The sequence below is a fragment of the Callionymus lyra genome, chromosome 2 (genome assembly GCF_982586985.1).
Source record: "Callionymus lyra chromosome 2, fCalLyr1.hap1.1, whole genome shotgun sequence".
In the NCBI taxonomy this organism is placed as follows: domain Eukaryota; kingdom Metazoa; phylum Chordata; class Actinopteri; order Syngnathiformes; family Callionymidae; genus Callionymus; species Callionymus lyra.
In genome coordinates this window covers 9,974,599-9,993,663 of record NC_141819.1, presented here as the reverse complement: position 1 = coordinate 9,993,663, position 19,065 = coordinate 9,974,599, and the positions used below count along the sequence as shown (strand labels likewise).

Below are 19,065 nucleotides of genomic sequence, written 5' to 3'. Positions count from 1 at the left end.
AATATAAAAAATATAAAAATATAAATATACTATAATAAATATTAATTTAATATATCTATTTTAATAACATATAAAAATCGGTGAAAATCTCCAGCTGCCAGAAGAGGGAGGTAGAGGCTGACTAGACAAAATTCTTGTTTACATTTTTCTGCTTCCTTTCCCTTTGTCTGATCATCATCCATGTACTGTGGTGTCCCACCCACAGGGGTGGCAGATCATTACTTTAGTGACCACACAGACAAAGTCTAGGGCCCATAAAATGTTGACTTCGTTTTGCGTGCTTTTACTTTTAGAATCACTTTTGCAGTGGCCCCTCCCTTACCTTGTAGCTCATGCTTCATCTGAAACGTGTGCGCAATTCCGTGAAAACAGGTCAAAGGCTTGAGATCTTTATCTGGAGGATGATGATGAAGATGATGATGGAAGCGCGTCTACCCGCACTCACGCTTTTGCTGGTCTGGTTTGATCGTATCAGTGAAGGTAAAACGTTTATAACTTCTTTGGTTTGCTTATCGCACCATGTGGTGTCATTGGTTTGACTGTTCCGTTTATATTTTTAAACAATGTGTGAGAGGAGAGAGAGTTTATCCCATTTGTTTTTTTTTCTTTACACTTCTTATGTGTCTGAACACATTACAATTTTTAAAACGTGTTCAAACATTTGTTTTAGAGTTTTGTACAAACAGACACATTTTGCTGATACTTTAGAGGTCTTAAAGTGAAAGTTCACCTATAATTCAAATGTCACTCATTTTCTACTCACCCTCATGTCGACAGAGTTGGGATTATTTTCATAGGTCTTATAGTTCTAGTTAAAAAACGTTTGTTCATTTTAATGTAGCGACTGGAGCTCAGTTGTCTTCGTCTTTGTCCAAAAAGACACTTAAAAACATGCAAATACTAACTCTCTCTCTTGTATTCAAGCCTTGGCATTTAAAAAAAAAAGTATATATTTGAAGTCTGTTTGTGGCAGTCGTGTAAAGAATAAACATTGCAAGCGCATACAGTCTACTGTCTATACTGGAAGCACTTGGGAATTTTGGGGCGAACAGTCACTTTAAATCCACACGTTAGTTGCCCTTTTAGCCTCTGATACACTTTTACTTAAACAGAAAATGGAAATCAGATGTAATTTAAAAACACATTTAACTTATACACAAGTAAGAAAGAGCAACACAAGAGTTTACATGTCTGTCTGAATCCTTTCCGAAGCAAGGTGCTGTTAGTTCGCTGTTATATCTTCATTCCAGCCTCACATGCCATTAAGTAAAGTGAGTAAAGTCATTATTTTTTGTAAAGCACATTCGATAAGTGCTTAAACAACAAGCAATACACATTTCAAAATACATGCACATTTACAAACCTGCAAGTAATTTCATGAGACTGACATTTTTTTCACTAAAGAATGATGAATACATTTTTCATAAAGAGATTATCTGGCACTTAGAGGGTTAAAAGCCTAAAAACAATTGGTCTTTGCTACTAAAAGACCAATTGAATTACTCTGCATTTTTTTTATTTTTGTATTGAAATAATCTGTGTTCAGGTGCTGGGACGGGATGCCCTTCAAGTCCTCTGTGCTATAGAAACAACAGGAAGAACAATACATACATTTGTGAATGGAAGATGAACACAACAGTCAATGTGACATTTCATCTAAATATCGAGTGAGTATTTCATTTATTCAGTCTTTAAATAAATACTATATTTGAAATTAAAGTTTTCATTGCGTCTTTCCCAATTAAACCCACAGCAACAAAGACTTCGGAACGCACGATCGGAGTCCAGTAATGATCGACGAAGAGTTGCTCATACGTCGACGGCCCGTCAACATTTCCCTGACAGCTACTGGTGGTTCCTCAAACTGCACCTCCCACACTTCACAAGTTATCCTCCATCACATAGGTACTGTATTTTAATGGACTATATTCAATGGAAACAGTCTTTGAGAGCTAACCCCCCCCCCCCCTCACGATCTGTGTCAACATTCCTCCATGTTAACACAACACCAGACCAAAATGGTTGAAACAGATACTTTCGAACAAGAGACTATCCAAGAATAATGGGATATGACCAGACAAGAGACTTTGGGTTTTACTTTTGGGTTTTGTTTTCTCCTATAATCAGCTGGCATAGTCTGTGAGTAGAATAATGTGATCAGTGTTGTTGTTGTGGTGTTATTAGAATCATTACGTTGTTGGCATTATTAGTGTGTTGTTGGTTTGGTCATGTGTGTTACAACTGTTATCATAAATAAACTGGTTATTGAGATAAGTAAGAACCATTATAAATTCCATAATCACGACAAAAAGTAGTAAACTTCCGTTAAATGAGATTGATTAAAACTAGTGTTTCATAGTTAATTAATTAGGCCAATTAATTAATTATTATCTGCGTAAATGTAATAGTTTCCCTTGCACTATAAATCAAGGGTGCTGTCCCCTTTCTTCAGGTAAATCTTACCTAGAGGCAATTTTAAAGTTAAATCTACCAGAGCTTAGACGTTCTGAAAATAAACCTTTTTATAAGGAATATAAAACTACTACAGTATTCTTCTCTATATCTAACATAGATGGTTCAAAACGTCCCATATTTGAGGTACTGCGCCGTGGCTGGTTCTGAGTACAGAAAGATACTGCTGGAGGCGTGGCCTATTCTTGTCACTAGTGTTGGTTGTGGAGTCATTGGTCAATTGTTACCTGAAGACTTGTGGATGAGATACTAACTTGTTTGATCGTCTAGTGACCCAAGATGAAACAAGCACCAAGTGCTACCGTGATGTGTGTTGAGAATGTTTTCTGTCGTTGTAAAAGACTTGCAATCCATCCATCTTCTGTGAGAAGAAGACTTTCACCTCCACAGAAACCTCTTCTAGCTCTTCTTGGAGAGTATAAGGCATCTTAGGTTTGCCCCAAAGTATCTTTCTTGTTAGACATGGACAGACCATTACCCCCAAAGGGTCTTTTGAATCTCTGCTGAGCTCCTCACATCATCTCTAAGGGAGACTCCAGTATCTGTGATGGTGTTCTTTTGGTCGCTTCCTGAAGTTTAAAACCATAGATGGGAGTTTAAATGATTTATAGAGAATATCGCCTTTTGGCTTCGCCATCATTCCCCTCCGTCCATCTTTTGCTCGGTCGTGAGCAAGACCCAAGAAACTTCTGGATAGGAATTGTCTTCCAACCAATTAAAGGACTATAATATGTAAATCAAACTCTTCTGATGACATGTTGCAAATGTTGAAGTTTTTCTTTTGAACTTATTACTTTATAATGTCCTCCCACGTCTGATCTGGGCGAACGAGAGGTTACGAGAGCGGAGTCCATTATGATGTAAGAATGGTCTTCACTCCTCCTCAATCAAGCTGTGATCAGGCCCCGCTTTGTTTATACAACGAGTCCCTTGAGCTGGAGATTTCTGGGATTGATGACGCATGTTTGACCAATCACAGCATAGTGGGTGTGGTTATGACAAACAAGTTTGAATCTCCAGAAAAACAAAGTGTTATAAGTCGGCGGGGCTTAAGATCATTTTCTAATGTGAATATTTCAATGAAAAGAGTTTTGTACAAACAAATACTGATGATACAATAGAGGTCCACGATCTCACCCAGTGAGGACTGGAGGTCTTCAAGGCCTGAGGGAGCCGACAGTACTACAACTGCACAGAGCAGTAATGAGATGCTGTGATCACAGATTTGGAGATGTCGTTTCAAGGAAGTACTGAAAAGAAAAACTGTTGTTTTCTCAAAGTATTCTGAGAGTTAACCAACCCTGGCTTCAATGGACACCAATTAAAGATTAATGGATCGACTGTATATATATATTAAAAAAAATACAATTTAATTTTAACAAACATTTACCAGTAGATAGAAACATTAATAAAAAGGTAGAGTATATTTGTCAAAGTCTTAAAACAGCAGGTTAACTAATGATAATAAAATGTACGTGCAACAAACTCAGTGAATACTTTTGCTTGTTTGTTTTTTGTGTAACAGTGAAATTCCTAGCACCACGAAACATCCGTTTGTCTTGGTCCGGGGATGTTCTCGGAATTACCTGGAAAGCACCGGAAAAATATCCGGCTTCAGCCGAGGTCTTGTACCGACGGAATACACACCCTGTGGGCGAGTGGAAGACGGTGAAGCTCTATTGACATGTACTTAAACCTGAATGGCTGACTTACCTGGTGGTTCATGTTGCAGGTAAAGAGAAACACCAATCTGACAGATGTCGGCGAATGTAAGTGCCGAACGTTTTTTAACCAACTCTCTGACCGTTCCATGTGGAGTTCCTGACAGACTTTTCTTTCCGCTCAGATCGAACTTCAGTGGGAAACCTTGCTAAGGATGTATCGTACCAACTCCAGCTCAGACACCGGTCCACCAGTGCGGCAACACCACTGTGGAGCGACTGGTCAGGTGTGATTGTACCGGCAGGTAAGCGGGTCCTTGTTATTAAGCTACAAAAAAAAGACTTTTTTATAGTGGTCAGCAATCTTCTTGAAACTGCAGTGTTAGAAGTCATTCAGGGGCGACATGTATCTCCCCGTAACACTATCAGATCGAGGATATTTTTATGTATTTTTAAGGTCATGGTCAAGTCTTAGATGGAGGACGTATTGTCTGTTACGGGGTGATAAAGAAGAATCATGCGCTCAAAACAAATATGAGCGTCTCAAATTGCGCACTTCTCTACAATTCTCTAAATTTTTACAGTGTAGTACTGTCTCAAATCAAACAATACACACTTACAGGAAATGACTCGACAACTTCTTCTTCTACTACTATTTAACGCTGATTGCAACAAGTCGTTGAAACCTTATCACCGACACTTGACAACACTTTTCACCAATTGAAACACTTGTTGTTGTGTTGTTTTCTGGTAAAATTAGTGTTTTCTTTACGTCGGTATCTGCTCCAAAGACGTGTCGTCAGTGAAGTATCTAATTGATTCATTGAAATAAATTAAATTTATTTAGTTAATCATTTTTTGGTGGATTTACCGTAAAGTTTTAGCGAGAACTCGCCAGATTGGTTCAAGAGTGAAGAATTCGAGCGACGGTGTTAGACAAGTAGTGCTGTCAAGACAGATAGACCCGCCTTTTTGTTGCTTCTGATTTGTTAATATTGCGTCAGGCCTTCTGTGATTGGCTAGATTTACGAAAATAGTAACAATGTTCTTGTGGTTAAAAGATAAATATGGAGTATGAATAAGGTCAATATAAGCGTGAGAAAAACAAAGAATATTTTGGTTACGGCCAAAATGTAGTTTTTAAATATTCTATTGTATTTTTATTATTCTGTTTTATTATTCTTATTTCATTTTTCATTCGATTGAAATTAAATCCGTTTCTGGTCTTAATTGTATTTCTAGATAAAGTCCATGCGCTTTTCATCGTCACACAAACCTCCGTTACTTTGTCGTAAAACCTTATTTACTTTAGTTTTAAAAGTCTCTGCGCCTCAATAGAGACGTGACGTAGTTTAAGGTCATTAGTGTGTGCCTTAAACTTTACCTTTTCCCCGCGGTTGTTTTTCCGATCAGCGAAACTAATCAAGACCCTTTACAAACATTACAACTTTAGTTGATGAATGCAATCGGCCAGACTGTGGGAAATCAAGGCAAATAAACGTATCTGTTTGTGATGTTTGTCATCAATTATGGAAGTCTCCACCTCCAAAGGAACTTGTTGTATAAACAAAGCGAGGCATGATAACAGCTGTCTGGAGGAGGAGTGAAGCCATTATTACGTCATAATGGACTCCGCTCTCGTAACCTCTCGTTCGCCCAGATTTCAGAGCAACTTAATAAAGTAATAAGTTGAAAACATGGTCATGATGAGGAACTTACTGCATCTTGGAGAGGAAGACTTTAACATTTGAAACATGAGTGAGTCAGGAGAGTTGTTTTCACATGAGTTGCTCTCAATTTCAATTAATTTTGATTCATCCTGTTATATGAAAAACCTCTTCAACTGACTGGAGTTATCTTCCGCTGCAGAGCTTACGCACGAGCCTGAGCTCGACTTCTCACCGAAGCTCGAAAATGAGTCCCGGAAGGTGACCATCAAGTGGAATGTAAGTAACTGTCTCGGTTTTTCACTTGTTTTTTTCGCGCTTGACTGAACTTCACTTCTCCACAGCCACAGCAACCAGTTGCAGCAGCGGTCCAGGGTGTCACGTACATCCTGAGGGAGACTCATGGGTGTCCATTTGAAAGAAGTTTGGTCCACAAAACCACCAAGGATTACGTCACCTACGTGTCCAAATCCAGTGTCTTCATCTCCGTGGTGGCTAAGAACCAGGCGGGGTATTCTCCGAGAGCCGTTAGAGACTTCCCACTGGAGGTCACCGAGCATTTACAATTAAGTAAGGCTGTTCAGTACCTGAGAGATCAGGAGAGTTTGTGCTCATTTTATATCCATCGCCCAGGGTGTGGCGGAGAACTGCAGCTGAAGGGGAAAGATGCATGCATGGAACTGTATGAGATCCAAGATGGAGGGTTGAACCACAGTGTGATCACCGTTACAAAAAACAACAGAACGATGAAGAAGATGATAAAGGGTAAGTTAAGTTGATGATACATTTAAGTTTATTTGAAATTCAGCAGATCCATTCTTTATTTTTTTTTGTTGTTACTATTTGTAGATCAACCTCCTCGTCTGGTAGATGCTCAAATTCATGGTACATTTTACTGATGCAGAATAAAGTTTAAATTTGAATGGTTGAAAATAGTCCCCATCGATAGAAGCCAATTGAGGTGGCTCCGGGCCCCTCTTTAGGATTCCCCCCGGACCCCTCTGTTGGGAGAAGATACCAGGATTAGACCCAGAACAAGCAGATCCAGCAGTGACACATTGGCTAGACCAGTTAAAGTCTCTGGATTGCTGGTAGTGTTATTGCGACATGTTTTTTCCGAAGGTCGTTACAATCTGTGTCAGAAGCTTCTGCCAGACAGAACAACTGCTGTGAATGTGTTAGTATTATGACCAGGTGGGGTCTCGGTATCTCATGTTTATCTTTTGGGGGAGTTGAATGAAGATTGACTTGAACATGTTGGAATAATTTAATCTTTCTGAGTATGAATCCATTTGTTTCTCTCATGTTTCAAATGTTGAAGTCTTCCTCTCCAAGATGCAGTAAGTCTCTCATCATGACCATGTTTTCAACTTATTACTTTAAAGTTGCTCTTAAATCTGGGCGAACGAGAGGTTACGAGAGTCCATTTTGACTTAATAATGGCTTCACTCCTCCTCCAGCCAGCTGTAATCACGCCCCACTTTGTTTATACAACGAGTCCCTTGGAGGTGGAGACTTCAAGGATTGATGACATGCGGTGACAAACCTCCATGTTTGACCAATCACAGCAGAGTGGGTGTGGTTTCATCAACCAGATTTCATCTCCAGAAAAACCAAGTGTTTTTTTTGCCAGGGTTTTAGGATTATTTTCTAATGTCAATATTTAATTGAAAAGAGAGTTTTGTACAAACACACACTGATGATACAATAGAGTCCAACATCTATTTAACACACACTTAAATAAACACGTAAGTTGACCTTTAATGTAAGTCAACCTTAACACAACAACTATCAACACTATATTAAATCAACTTTTAAAACGTTTCCACTTTCGGTCTGACTTTCTCATGTCCTTGAACCACCTGTTCTGAACCTTTTTCTCTCTCGTATCACAGACGACGTACGATATCTTTACTTCAAATACAAGACCGTGAACAAGGTTCAGGAGATAGAGAAGTGTTTATGGTACCAGAAGGAGGGAGGTGAGTTTATTGTTCAACAGTAACTCCTTTGTCTGTGACTCTCTTCTCGTGTCTCACCGATGCTCTTCCCTCGGATCTCATTTCCTTCTTCAGTTCCTCGCCGAGAACCTCAAGATTTTATTGGTTTCAGTCACTCACAGACTTCTGCTAATCTGTCGTGGAGGGAGATACCGATCGTGGACCAGCGTGGTTTCCTGACGCACTACCACCTGTGCAGCGTTAAAGTGGGCCACCAGGCCGAGGAGAGAGGTAGCATCCATCCTTCATTTGAGAAGTTAAACTAATAAAAAGCACCCTTTGCGTCCAGAGTGCCACAACATCTCGGCCTCGGTGAAAAAGGTCCTGAAGTATCAGCTGACCAACCTGACGGCCGGCGTCAAGTACAACCTCAGCGTGGCTGGGGTGACGCGAGCGGGAGAAGGACCTGCAGCGTCGTTGGTTCTTCTGTCGCGACCAGAGGATCAGACGATGGATGGTATCGTATTCTTGTTGATAATGTTCTATATGCAGCTAGAATCTCACTGAAACAACCTTTCTTGTCTTCGACCTCAGTGTTGTTAGGCATCGGTCTGGTGTCTGCCTTTCTCATCATAACAGGAGTCCTTGTGTGCGTCTTCAAAAGGTGAGTAGCTTTAGAAAAAGAGTCTAATAACGTTAGTAAGTAATTATTATTTGTAAAAACAATACACAGTTAAAATGCAGACTTTCAAGTTGCAGCCAATGCAGACTCTCAAGGATCTGTGAAATGTGAGTTCTCCTTCTAGAGCGGGCCCGAATTTTCAGCCGATTGTAAGAAGTAGAAGTGTAACAAATGTGTTTGTGGTGTCCCTTGTGTTGTCTCAGGGTCAAAGTGACCCGAAGGTTTAAAAAACAGTGTGTTTGTGGTTTCCCTTGTGTTTTCTCTGGGTCAAAGTGACCCTAAGGCCCATAAACAAACGTGTTTGTGGTTTCCCTTGTGTTGTCTCTGGGTCAAAGTGAACCGAAGGTTTATAAACCAGTGTGTTTGTGGTATCCCCTGTGTTGTCTCTGGGTCAATGTGACCCAAAGGCCCATAAACAAACGTGTTTGTGGTATCCCTTGCGTTGTCTCTGGGTCAAGGTGACCCGAGGCCCCCACAAAATTTTTTAATTATATTGTCCCTTTTGTTGTCTCTGGGTCAAAGTGACCCTAAAGCCTGTAAACAAACTTGTTTGTGGTATCCCTTGTGTTGTCTATGGGTCAAGGTGAACGACCTCCACTACTGCATGTATTCATGGAAGCCACACATTTGCTTACACAAAGGTTAATCCAAATATATTTGTATATATATATATACATAAATATATTTAGGTTTAAAGCCATTTGTGGCCCGATTTTCAAACCCCCACACATTTGTTTGATTTAATTGCCAGGAATAATTTAGCTAAAACAAAACATGTTTCAGTTTTGTTTCCTTCTAAGATCTCTCTTCAAACCTGTTTTTTATTCTTCTTGTCACTTGTTCAGGTTCAGAGGCAGAATTCTGCCACCTGTACCACGACCCTTCATCGCTGAATTTGGCGGCGACAAAGCAGGAGGTCAGGTGTGTGACCTTTGACTTCTTTGAGTCCTGTGAACGGAGTGAAGCTCGGTGTATCGTAGGAAATTACATTGACCTCAGGAATACACACCGTGAGGGACGTCAAGTCAATACATAAACATGATGTGGAGATCGATCCCATCGTGTACTGTTTAGGCTTCGAACCACTTGATTTCAAGCTTTTTTGCAGCAGGATTTTTTTTTCTGGCACAAATATTCCAGATTATAACAGATGTTCTCCAGGGTTTGTTGAAGAAGGAGTCGCGTCAGCAGCAGCAGGAGGAGCAGGCCCACGAGTTCACGTTGCATCAGAAGAGGATCGAAGAGACGACCATCACACTCACGCCAATGTACTCGGACTCTGAGATGTCAGACAGCAGTTCGAACCCAGAGTTCACGGAACTGGACGATCCCGGTCTGGTGGAGACTCAGCTCGCGTCCCTCTTGTACAAAAAGGGCCTCGTGTTTAACAACAACATGGATTAAGATTCCAACAGGAATGATTTTGGACGTATCTTTACCTAAAATAATTGGATGTACTTCTTTTAAGAAATATATGAATTCACAACATAATTAGTGTACATGACATACAATTTACATATCATATAATATGCATTAATATAATAGTATATTCTGTGCTATTTATGTTATGAGTATGACAAGAATATACAGTGTATGTATATATATCGTTTGAAAAGCTGAACTGCAGAGTCTAAACTACTGACAGGAAAAGCAGATGTGAGATCAAACTGACTCAACCTTTGACAGGAAGTGGTGACTAGTCAGGTATTCTGAGGTTTTTACCAGAATTGAGTCGTCACCTGTTATTGCTGTGTTCTGTTCCTATAACACTTTATAAACCCCACCTTACTGTAAACAAATCATTCTTGAAATGACCTTCTTAATTCACCCCACCTTACTTAAATAAAAATCATTCTTTAAATTAACTTCTTAATTCACCCCACCTTACTTAAATAAAAATCATTCTTTAAATGACCTTCTTAATTCTCCCCACCTTACTTAAATAACAATCATTCTTGAAATTACCTTCTTAATTCACCCCACCTTACTTAAATAACAATCATTCTTTAAATTACCTTCTTAATTCACCCCACCTTACTTAAATAACAATCATTCTTTAAATTACCTTCTTAATTCTCCCCACCTTACTTAAATAAAAATCATTCTTGAAATTACCTTTATCTCTTAATTCCAATTCTGCCTTTTTCATTTTATCTTCGGAAAAATCTGCGAGGGTTTGTTCAAAAGGGAATTTATGTTGTTTATTTTTTTATGTACTTTTGTACCTAAACATTTTGTTTTAAACGTTCTATTTCCCCTCTTTTTTCTGTTATTATTTCATTGAAAATAAATAAAACTATACGAGTTAATGTACATAATATTTTATTCTGCTTCTTCACTGGTTTTAACACACTATTAAGTTTTATGTGTCGTTGAAACCACTTGAATTTATTTTTTTAGACGGATTAATAAAACGTCATAGTGTTGACGTCATCAAAGAGCACCAAGCTCCCCGCGCATGCGTGTGGGTCGTAACCCAATCGAGTCTTTTCGCTAGCTTTAGCGTCATCTAGCGGCCGGAGACCGTCATTGCAGATAGAACCAGCAGGTAGGAGGAGGTCACCAGCGCCGCCGCCGCCGACGCCACCATCCCGGGATCAGCGGCGTCTGTCAGCAGCAGCAGCCGCTCACGGTGCTCCGTGCTCGGGGGGCGAGCGGCCGGAAGTGCAGCGGACGCCAGAAGATGCCACATGCTTGTGGGTCGGCGTTAGAAAATGGCAGAGTCAGATGGTGGCGATTTCGCTTCGAAGCGTCTCCAGAGCAGGTGAGTCGGTGGTTGTGAGCCGTTATCTCGGCGTCATTCGATCCGTCTCTGTGGCCGAGATCAGGCAGGGCGCGTGGGCGTTGATGACTAGGAAAGACCGAGGATGCACTGACGGCCTCTTCATGGATCCTGAAATTTCTGTCTAACACTAATAATTATCGCAAAATTCAATATTGAGGCATCAAAGTATGTTTTTAGTATTTAATGTTCCGAGCTTTAAAACTTAAGATAGTAGTTTAATGTTTTGGAGGGAATTGACATGTCAAATAAAACCCTGATCATGTTTTAATCTCAGAAAACATCCAAGAATTAAAAAAAAGGATTATCTGAATATTAAGAAAAATCATCTGTAATAATAATAAATATTGTACAATTTAATAAACTATCAGAATCAGAAACTTTCACTGCCAGTGTTAGTAAGTGTAAGTAAATTATATTTGTTGAGCACTTTTCTAGACCAGGGTCACAAAGCGCTCAAACAAACAAAACAAAACTCAATAAAATATACACTTGAAAAAAATCCGAGAACAACACAGGAGTATCAGAAAATCAAGGAAATTGTTGTAAACTCAACAGAAATATACTATGTCCACTATTTATTTGGCCAGAAAATAACTTGCATCCATTTGTATTTTCATAAAAGCTTCCATTTACATAAACAACACTTCATGTCAATTGTTGTGGACTTTCCAAATGCATTGAAAATGAACGACAACTATAAGTAACTAAGTAATTAAGTAATTTTTATTTGTATAGCGCTTTTCTAGACCAGGGTCACAAAGCACTTAAACAATCAAAACAATATTCAATAAAGTATATACTTTAAAGGTCAAGATAAAACTGAAAACACAACAGGAGTTCCAGAAAATCAAGGAAAAGCCTGAACAAATAAAAATGTCTTAAGATGTTTCTTAAAGGAGTCAGTAGATCCATCAAGCGCAAAGAGAGAGGAAGATCCTTCCAAAGCTTAGGAGCAACAGCCTGAAAAGATTTCTCTCCTCTGGACTTTTTAAGGCAAATCTATCAAGTTTATACACTAATGCTGACCTTTGTCTGTGTATCAACTTTTCATATTAACTGCATATAGATTGAATATTCAATAAAAGCAATAATTAAATAAAAATTATTATTATTATAAATAATTATTTATAAATCAATCTTTCTTAGAGGCTACGTGATAAATGTATGAAGCCGTAGTATTCCTTGACTCCTGAAGTGATTTTGTCTTTCAGTATGGCTAACAAGAATAGCACGCTGCGCTGCACGTTCTCAGCCCAGGGCCACAGTTCGACTCTCCTCCAGGGCCTGTCGGTCCTGAGGGCTCAGGGTCAACTTCTAGACGTCGTGCTGGCCATCAATGAGGAGCGATTCCAGGTCCACAAAGCCGTTCTTGCCGCTTGTAGTGATTATTTCAGGTTAGTCCGGATCGTTGAAGTCGTTTTTTGGTCCATTTACATTTTAAATTCAGAGCACTTAGAAGGCTCGTGTTCTCGGTAATTTGGAGCACTCACCGGTTGAGTACACACTCGCTGTCGATTTGTAATAAGAGAACAGTGGATGATACGAAACCTATGTACTTTATATACCTCATATTTATGTTTTACCTGCCTTGTAAAAGTGTTTTATCGCCTTTTAAATCCATACATAAGGAAAGTTGTCATATTTAGTTTATTCCAAAATTTCCAAAATTAAATTAACATGTAAAATAGATAGAAATACATAAACATTTTTCAATCAGGTCAACAGAATAATGGCCTTTAATGCCAACAATAAAACCCTGAAGTTGCTGCATAACTCCTATATTTTATGTCATTTGCTGTTTAATTTATTTGTTTAATATGGCCAGTAGTGTTGCAACACCTGATATTTTAAGGACATGATAAATACTTGGCAATGGCAAAATTATTTAGTTATTAAATTGAAAAAAATGTTTCCAGGAATATTTTTTGATGTCTAATTGTAAGTAAGTAAGTATGTAATTTTTATTTATATAGCGCTTTTCCAGACCAGGGTCACAAAGCGCTTAAACAATCAAAACAATATTCAATAAAGTATAAACTTTAAAGGGCAAGATAAAACTGATAACACAACAGGAGTTCCAGAAAATCAAGTAATTGTGAGAAAAAATGTTTGCACTTAATGATGATCATAATGGTTTCGTTGTCATTCCTTCATTGAATACTTTGTAAGTGAATAGTTAAAGCTGCCGACTCATCCTCACCATCGGTACTTCTCGTGGCAGGTGTTGCATTTTTAAGCGTTACATGATCCACGTCTTTGTCTCGCAGGGCTATGTTCACCGGCGGTATGAGGGAGTCCAATCAAAGCACCATCGAGCTGAAGGGCTTGTCCGCCCGAGGCCTGAAGCACATCATCGACTTCGCCTACAGTTCCGAAGTCACGCTGGACCTGGACTGCATTCAGGACGTCCTCGGCGCGGCCGTCTTCCTCCAGATGGTCCCCGTGGTGGAGCTCTGCGAAGAGTTCCTCAAGTCCGCCATGAGCGTGGAGACGTGCCTCCTCATCGGCCAGATGGCCACCACCTTCAGCCTCTCCTCGCTGAAGGAATCGGTGGACGCCTTCACCTTCCGCCACTTCCTGCAGATCTCCAAGGAAGAGGACTTCCTGCACATTCCCATGGAGCGCCTTGTCTTCTTCCTCCAGAGCAACAAACTGAAGAACTGCGGCGAGATCGATCTTTTCCACGCCGCCATCCGATGGTTGCGCCACGACGAGGGTCGTCGGGCGGAGGCCAGCGAGGTCCTCCGCCACGTCCGGTTCCCGCTCATGCGTTCGTCCGAGCTGGTGGACAGCATCCAGACGGTGGACATCATGGTGGAGGACATGTTGTGCCGCCAGTATTTACTCGAGGCCTTCAACTACCAGATCCTTCCCTTCCGACAGCATGAGATGCAGTCCCGCCGGACCCTCATCCGCTCCGACGTCACGTCCCTGATCACCTTCGGCGGGACGCCGTACACGGACAACGACCGCACGGTGAGCGCCAAGGTCTACTTCCTCCCCGACGTGGCCTCGCGGCAGTTCAAAGAGCTGGCCGAGATGGAGACGGCGTGCAGCCACGCCTGCGTCGCCGTCCTCGATAACTTCGTGTACATCGTGGGCGGGCAGCACCTGCAGTACCGCAGCGGCGAAGGCGCCGTCGACATGTGCTACCGCTTCGACCCTCACCTGAGTCAGTGGCTGCGCATCCAACCCATGCAGGAAGCCCGGATCCAGTTCCAGCTCAACGTTCTGCACGGACTACTGTACGCCACCGGGGGGCGCAACCGGTCCGGCAGTCTGGCGTCCGTGGAGTGCTACTGTCCGAGGAAGAACGAGTGGACTTACGTCGAGCCGTTGAAGCGTAGGATATGGGGTCACGCGGGGTCCCCGTGCGGGGAGAAACTCTTCGTCTCCGGCGGCTACGGCATCTCTTTGGACGACAAGAAAACCCTTCATTCCTACGACCCCGCCACGGACCAGTGGGACTTCAGAGCCCCCATGAACAAACCCAGGGTCCTGCACGCCATGGTCGGCTGCGGGGATCGCGTTTACGCCCTGGGGGGACGGATGGACAACGTGGACCGCTGCTTCGACGTGCTGGACGTGGAGTACTACGTGCCGGAGACGGACCAGTGGACCGCCGTCACGCCCATGAGGGCCGGTCAGTCCGAGGCCGGCTGCTGCCTGCTGGACAGGAAGATCTACGTGGTCGGGGGGTACAACTGGCACCTGAATAACGTCACGAGCGTCGTCCAGGTTTATAACACGGACACTGACGAGTGGGAGAGGGATCTGCACTTTCCGGAGTCCTTCGCCGGCATCGCCTGCACCCCTATTTTGCTTCCACAGAGCACCACGCAGCGCTGAAGACCTGACGTCTGGTCAGTTGAGGTCCTCGTCGCACTCTTAATGTGCATCGTTTTACAAACGGTTATTTACAAACGGACTTTAACGCAGATGTTTCAAGGTCCGCAACACTTCCGCCTTATTTAATAACCCTCGTTTTGTTTGAATTATTATCCACTTTATATGAAATAGTTTGACTTCCGCACAAACGTTTTCGACATCTTGATTGTAAATCATACTGAAGAGCAACGGTTGTAATTCTCTCGTGAGCACAATAACAGAAATGTAAAAGCATGCGTCACTATATCAGACTAACGTACGTGACGATAGTATCACGTGTGCATGATTTGTTCATTGTGTTTTTTCCCAAGCTTGACCCAACATGGTGTCTCGTGCCCTCGTCTACAGGCTGTGTATCCACACCCCTGGTGGTTCCAGGACCACAACACACACTACCTTCTGGAGGACGCCGGTCTAAATGTATACGTTGACACCAATCAATTGTGGGAATTGCACCCGCTCCACTACTCTGCACAGTCAACACAATTAATCATCTGTCCTTCATTCCTATGTTTCCTTTTTATTTGTCAATCCACCTTTTATTTACAATTGAATTGCTGCACTTTTCTCAGCAGATTGTCCTGCTCAACTCATTGATACATTTAATATATAAACCCAAAAGTAGTTTGAACAGTACGTGATCTGAGTTTTATATTTCCCCTTTTGTCTATGTGAGTCTTTAAACCTGTACACTATAAGCACATCGTACTGTTTATTTCAAGTGCAATACAAAAGTGGACCCAAGGGGAATGTAGACTTGTCTTTATATTATTTATTAAAGATCGATCCTATTTTACAACTGCTCTCAAATGATGCCTTTTTGTTGGAAATGTTAGATAAACTCTATAATGTATCTTATTCTGTTGTTTTTTTTATTAGATCACAACCAAGGGTGTGTATTGGCAAGAATATGGCGATTCGATGCGTATCATGATACAGGGAAAATGACTCGATGTATCGTAATACTGTAGTAACAATGATACATGTGTAGTATTGTCCAGTACTCGACTCTGGTGTTGCATAATTTACAGACCACATGACTCTTGACAAAGTCGTAACGGCTTCCATTTGTTTTTAAAACAAAATATCAAAACAAAAAATCCGCTTTTAAAGTTACTTGAGTCAACTGTATCCTCTCGTCCTCAGTCATCGCCAGTATTTCAGTATTCCTTTAGCTGTGGAAGACATGACGACTGCTGCCATCTAGCACCAAAAGGGTAATTGCAACACAAAAATCATTGTAAACCATAAAATATATGGTAACAAATAAAATATCATATGCAAGCCAAAAAAGAAAACAAGTGCTGTCCAATATGGATAAAGTATTGTCAAAAAAATGACCAAAAAACATGTCATATTGATATCGACACCCTTAATTTTAGCCTTTATATAGTCTCTTCATACAGTATTTTTACAAGTCATTCAACCTTTTTGCAAAGTAGGCGAGCTCAACATGAGGAGAAAGAAAAACAATTGCCTGTCTCACTGACTGCTGAAATATTTACACGTTAGTGTATCTGACCTACACACTGAAACATTGTGCATCAATATTTCAGCAGCCAGTGAGACTCCGTCCCAAGATACATGTTCTTCTCAAGTATCTTGACAACATCATCTGCACTCTATCATCAAACTCACCAAAGGTAAGTAAGTAATTTGTTTTTAAATAGCGCTTTTCCAGACCAGTGGTAACCAATAAAAGCATACGCTTTGAAATATTTACTTTAAAACCAATGTTTCTGCTTTATCAGACCAACCCTATTACCATATTACTAAAAACTGTTATACTATATCTACTATATACTATATATAGTCCTGTCTACATTTGATTACACATAGACCTACTTAAAATGAATACAAACCAACTTTACCTCACTGCAAAACTTTGCCAGGGCCCTCGAAAACTCAAAGCCGGGTTGTTTAATACTGTAAGTAAGTAAGCTGTATTTTTAAAGTGCCTTTCTTAAACCAGGGTCATAAAGCGCTTTAACAACAAAACAATACTTGGTTAAAAATGCATACAAAAAATCTTATTTAAAGACAATACAGTGACAAACAGCAGCTCCAATATAATTAAGAAAAAGCACAAATAAGAATGTCTTAAGATGTTTCTTGAAGGAGTCAGTAGATCATCAAACACAGAGATGGTTCCAAAGCTTAGGAGCAACAGTCTGGAAGGATTTCTCTCCTCTGGTCCTGAAGCGTGTTCAGGAACCATCAGTATATTCTGATCCACAGACCTCAAAGCCCGAGCTGGGGTGTAAGTCTGGATCAGATCACTGATGGAATGTCTGACCATTAATAGATCTGAAAGTACGAACCAGAATTTTAAATTTGATCCTGAAAGAAACTGGCAGCCAGTGAAGCATCGAGGAAATGTGAGTTCTTCTACTAGAGCCGCTCAGAATTCTCGCTGAAGAGTTTTGTATGAACTGCAGGCGAAACAGCTCCTTCTTGTTTAAACACGAAAATAAACAGTTACAATAGGCTAAACGAGAAGACACAAACGCATGGATTATAAGATCCAGATCTTGTTGTGACATCAAGTTTGGGGATTTTTCTCAGTAGAAGGAAAGAGTTTCATTAGTTGACCTTTACGTTTTTTTAGTTTCAGCCTTTTTTTTATCTTTCCTTTTTGTAAATATTTTTGCCACTCTACATAATTTGAGATAACATAATTTAATGTCAGCATATTATAGCATATACCATTTATTTAGATCAAGTAGTTTATACATAAACATAAAAAAAGTATTTGGATTTACTTATTTATTTTCTTACTTTGATTATGAAAACGTTTCACATCATATATCGGCTCTTTTCTCCTCTTATTGTGCCTTGACGGCCCGTATAATGTGGCCTCTGAGGAAATGTATTCGCCCAACCATGACGTAGGACAGACCTGGGCAAAGTGCGGGCCGGAGGCTACATGCGAGACCCTCGTAATGTCAAAGTATGATCATGTATAAATGGTTCTAATGCATTAACAAATGTATTTTAGGTTAGGTAGAACTTTATTGAAATTGTTTTTTTCTAATTAGACACACCCATTATTCTTAAAAATAAAAATAAAAATAAAAAATAAAAATAAAAATAAGAACAAGAACAAATAGAAAGAAAGAGTAAGATCTTTTTTTTTTGTTGTAATTTTGTATTAATTATTCATTAATATTTCAACATAATACTTATTTACTTTTGTGTGTAATTTTTCTAGCATATATTAATCCCTCAAAATGTCAAAGTATGATCATGTATAAATGGTTCTAATGCATTAACAAAGGTTTTTTAGGTTAGGTAGAACTTTATTGATCCCTCAGGAGGTCTCCTTCGGGAAATAGTTTATTTCCAATTAGACACAGCAATTATTCATAAATATAAAAATAAGAACAACAACAAGAACAAAGAGAAAGAAAGAGAAAGAAAGAAAGAAAGAAAGAAAGAAAGAAAGAAAGAGAAAGATTTTGTATTTTCTTTGTAATTTTGTATTTATTATTCATTTACCTATTCATTTAACATAACACTTATTTACTTTTTGTGTGGAATCTTTCTTATATATATTTATCCCTCAAAACATGTTTTATAAGTTAGTTGAAGAAATATTTTGGAAAAAAAACCTCATATATATACAAGAAGAAAATTGCTGCTTATTTAGCTTAATAAAAGTCACGGCCTTATGACGAATGTCCTTCTTATTTTTTTAGGGATTTTTTCATCTTTCTTTTTACTTGACGGCCCCTAACAACATTCACATAATTGAATGTGGCCCTTGAAGAATTATAAGTCGTAGGATCTACTTGTTTTCTACTTTATGAGATGGAGTCACGATTGATGTATTTGTATTTATACACCGAACAATATAAGGGTGGTTTCTTTTCACAAAAACGCACAAAAAAGAGAGACGCTGTCAGACCCTATAATAATAAACCTGCTATTATGACTTTTCTCTCATGTGCGCGCCGCTCGGTGAACCATG

The 19,065-nt window shown here is 40.0% G+C and overlaps 2 protein-coding genes across 2 annotated transcripts; both read left to right on the top strand.

Annotated features, from left to right (window-relative positions):
* Window positions 1-262: 262 nt before the first annotated feature.
* On the top strand, window positions 263-10,713 carry il12rb1 (interleukin 12 receptor subunit beta 1). Its single transcript, XM_087782482.1, has 15 exons — window positions 263-480; window positions 1,547-1,667; window positions 1,754-1,905; window positions 3,998-4,140; window positions 4,205-4,241; window positions 4,319-4,438; window positions 6,003-6,079; window positions 6,145-6,370; window positions 6,434-6,565; window positions 7,696-7,782; window positions 7,876-8,031; window positions 8,090-8,257; window positions 8,335-8,404; window positions 9,268-9,343; window positions 9,584-10,713. The coding sequence occupies exons 1-15, from the start codon at window positions 333-335 to the stop codon at window positions 9,824-9,826; spliced, it is 1,956 nt and encodes a 651-aa protein (XP_087638608.1). The 5' UTR covers window positions 263-332; the 3' UTR covers window positions 9,827-10,713.
* A 267-nt stretch (window positions 10,714-10,980) lies between these two features.
* klhl26 (kelch-like family member 26) lies at window positions 10,981-15,953 on the top strand. The gene is made up of 3 exons (XM_087783474.1): window positions 10,981-11,186; window positions 12,419-12,601; window positions 13,475-15,953. Exons 1-3 carry the CDS (start codon window positions 11,137-11,139, stop codon window positions 15,054-15,056), a joined length of 1,815 nt encoding a protein of 604 aa, XP_087639600.1. The 5' UTR covers window positions 10,981-11,136; the 3' UTR covers window positions 15,057-15,953.
* Window positions 15,954-19,065: the final 3,112 nt, after the last annotated feature.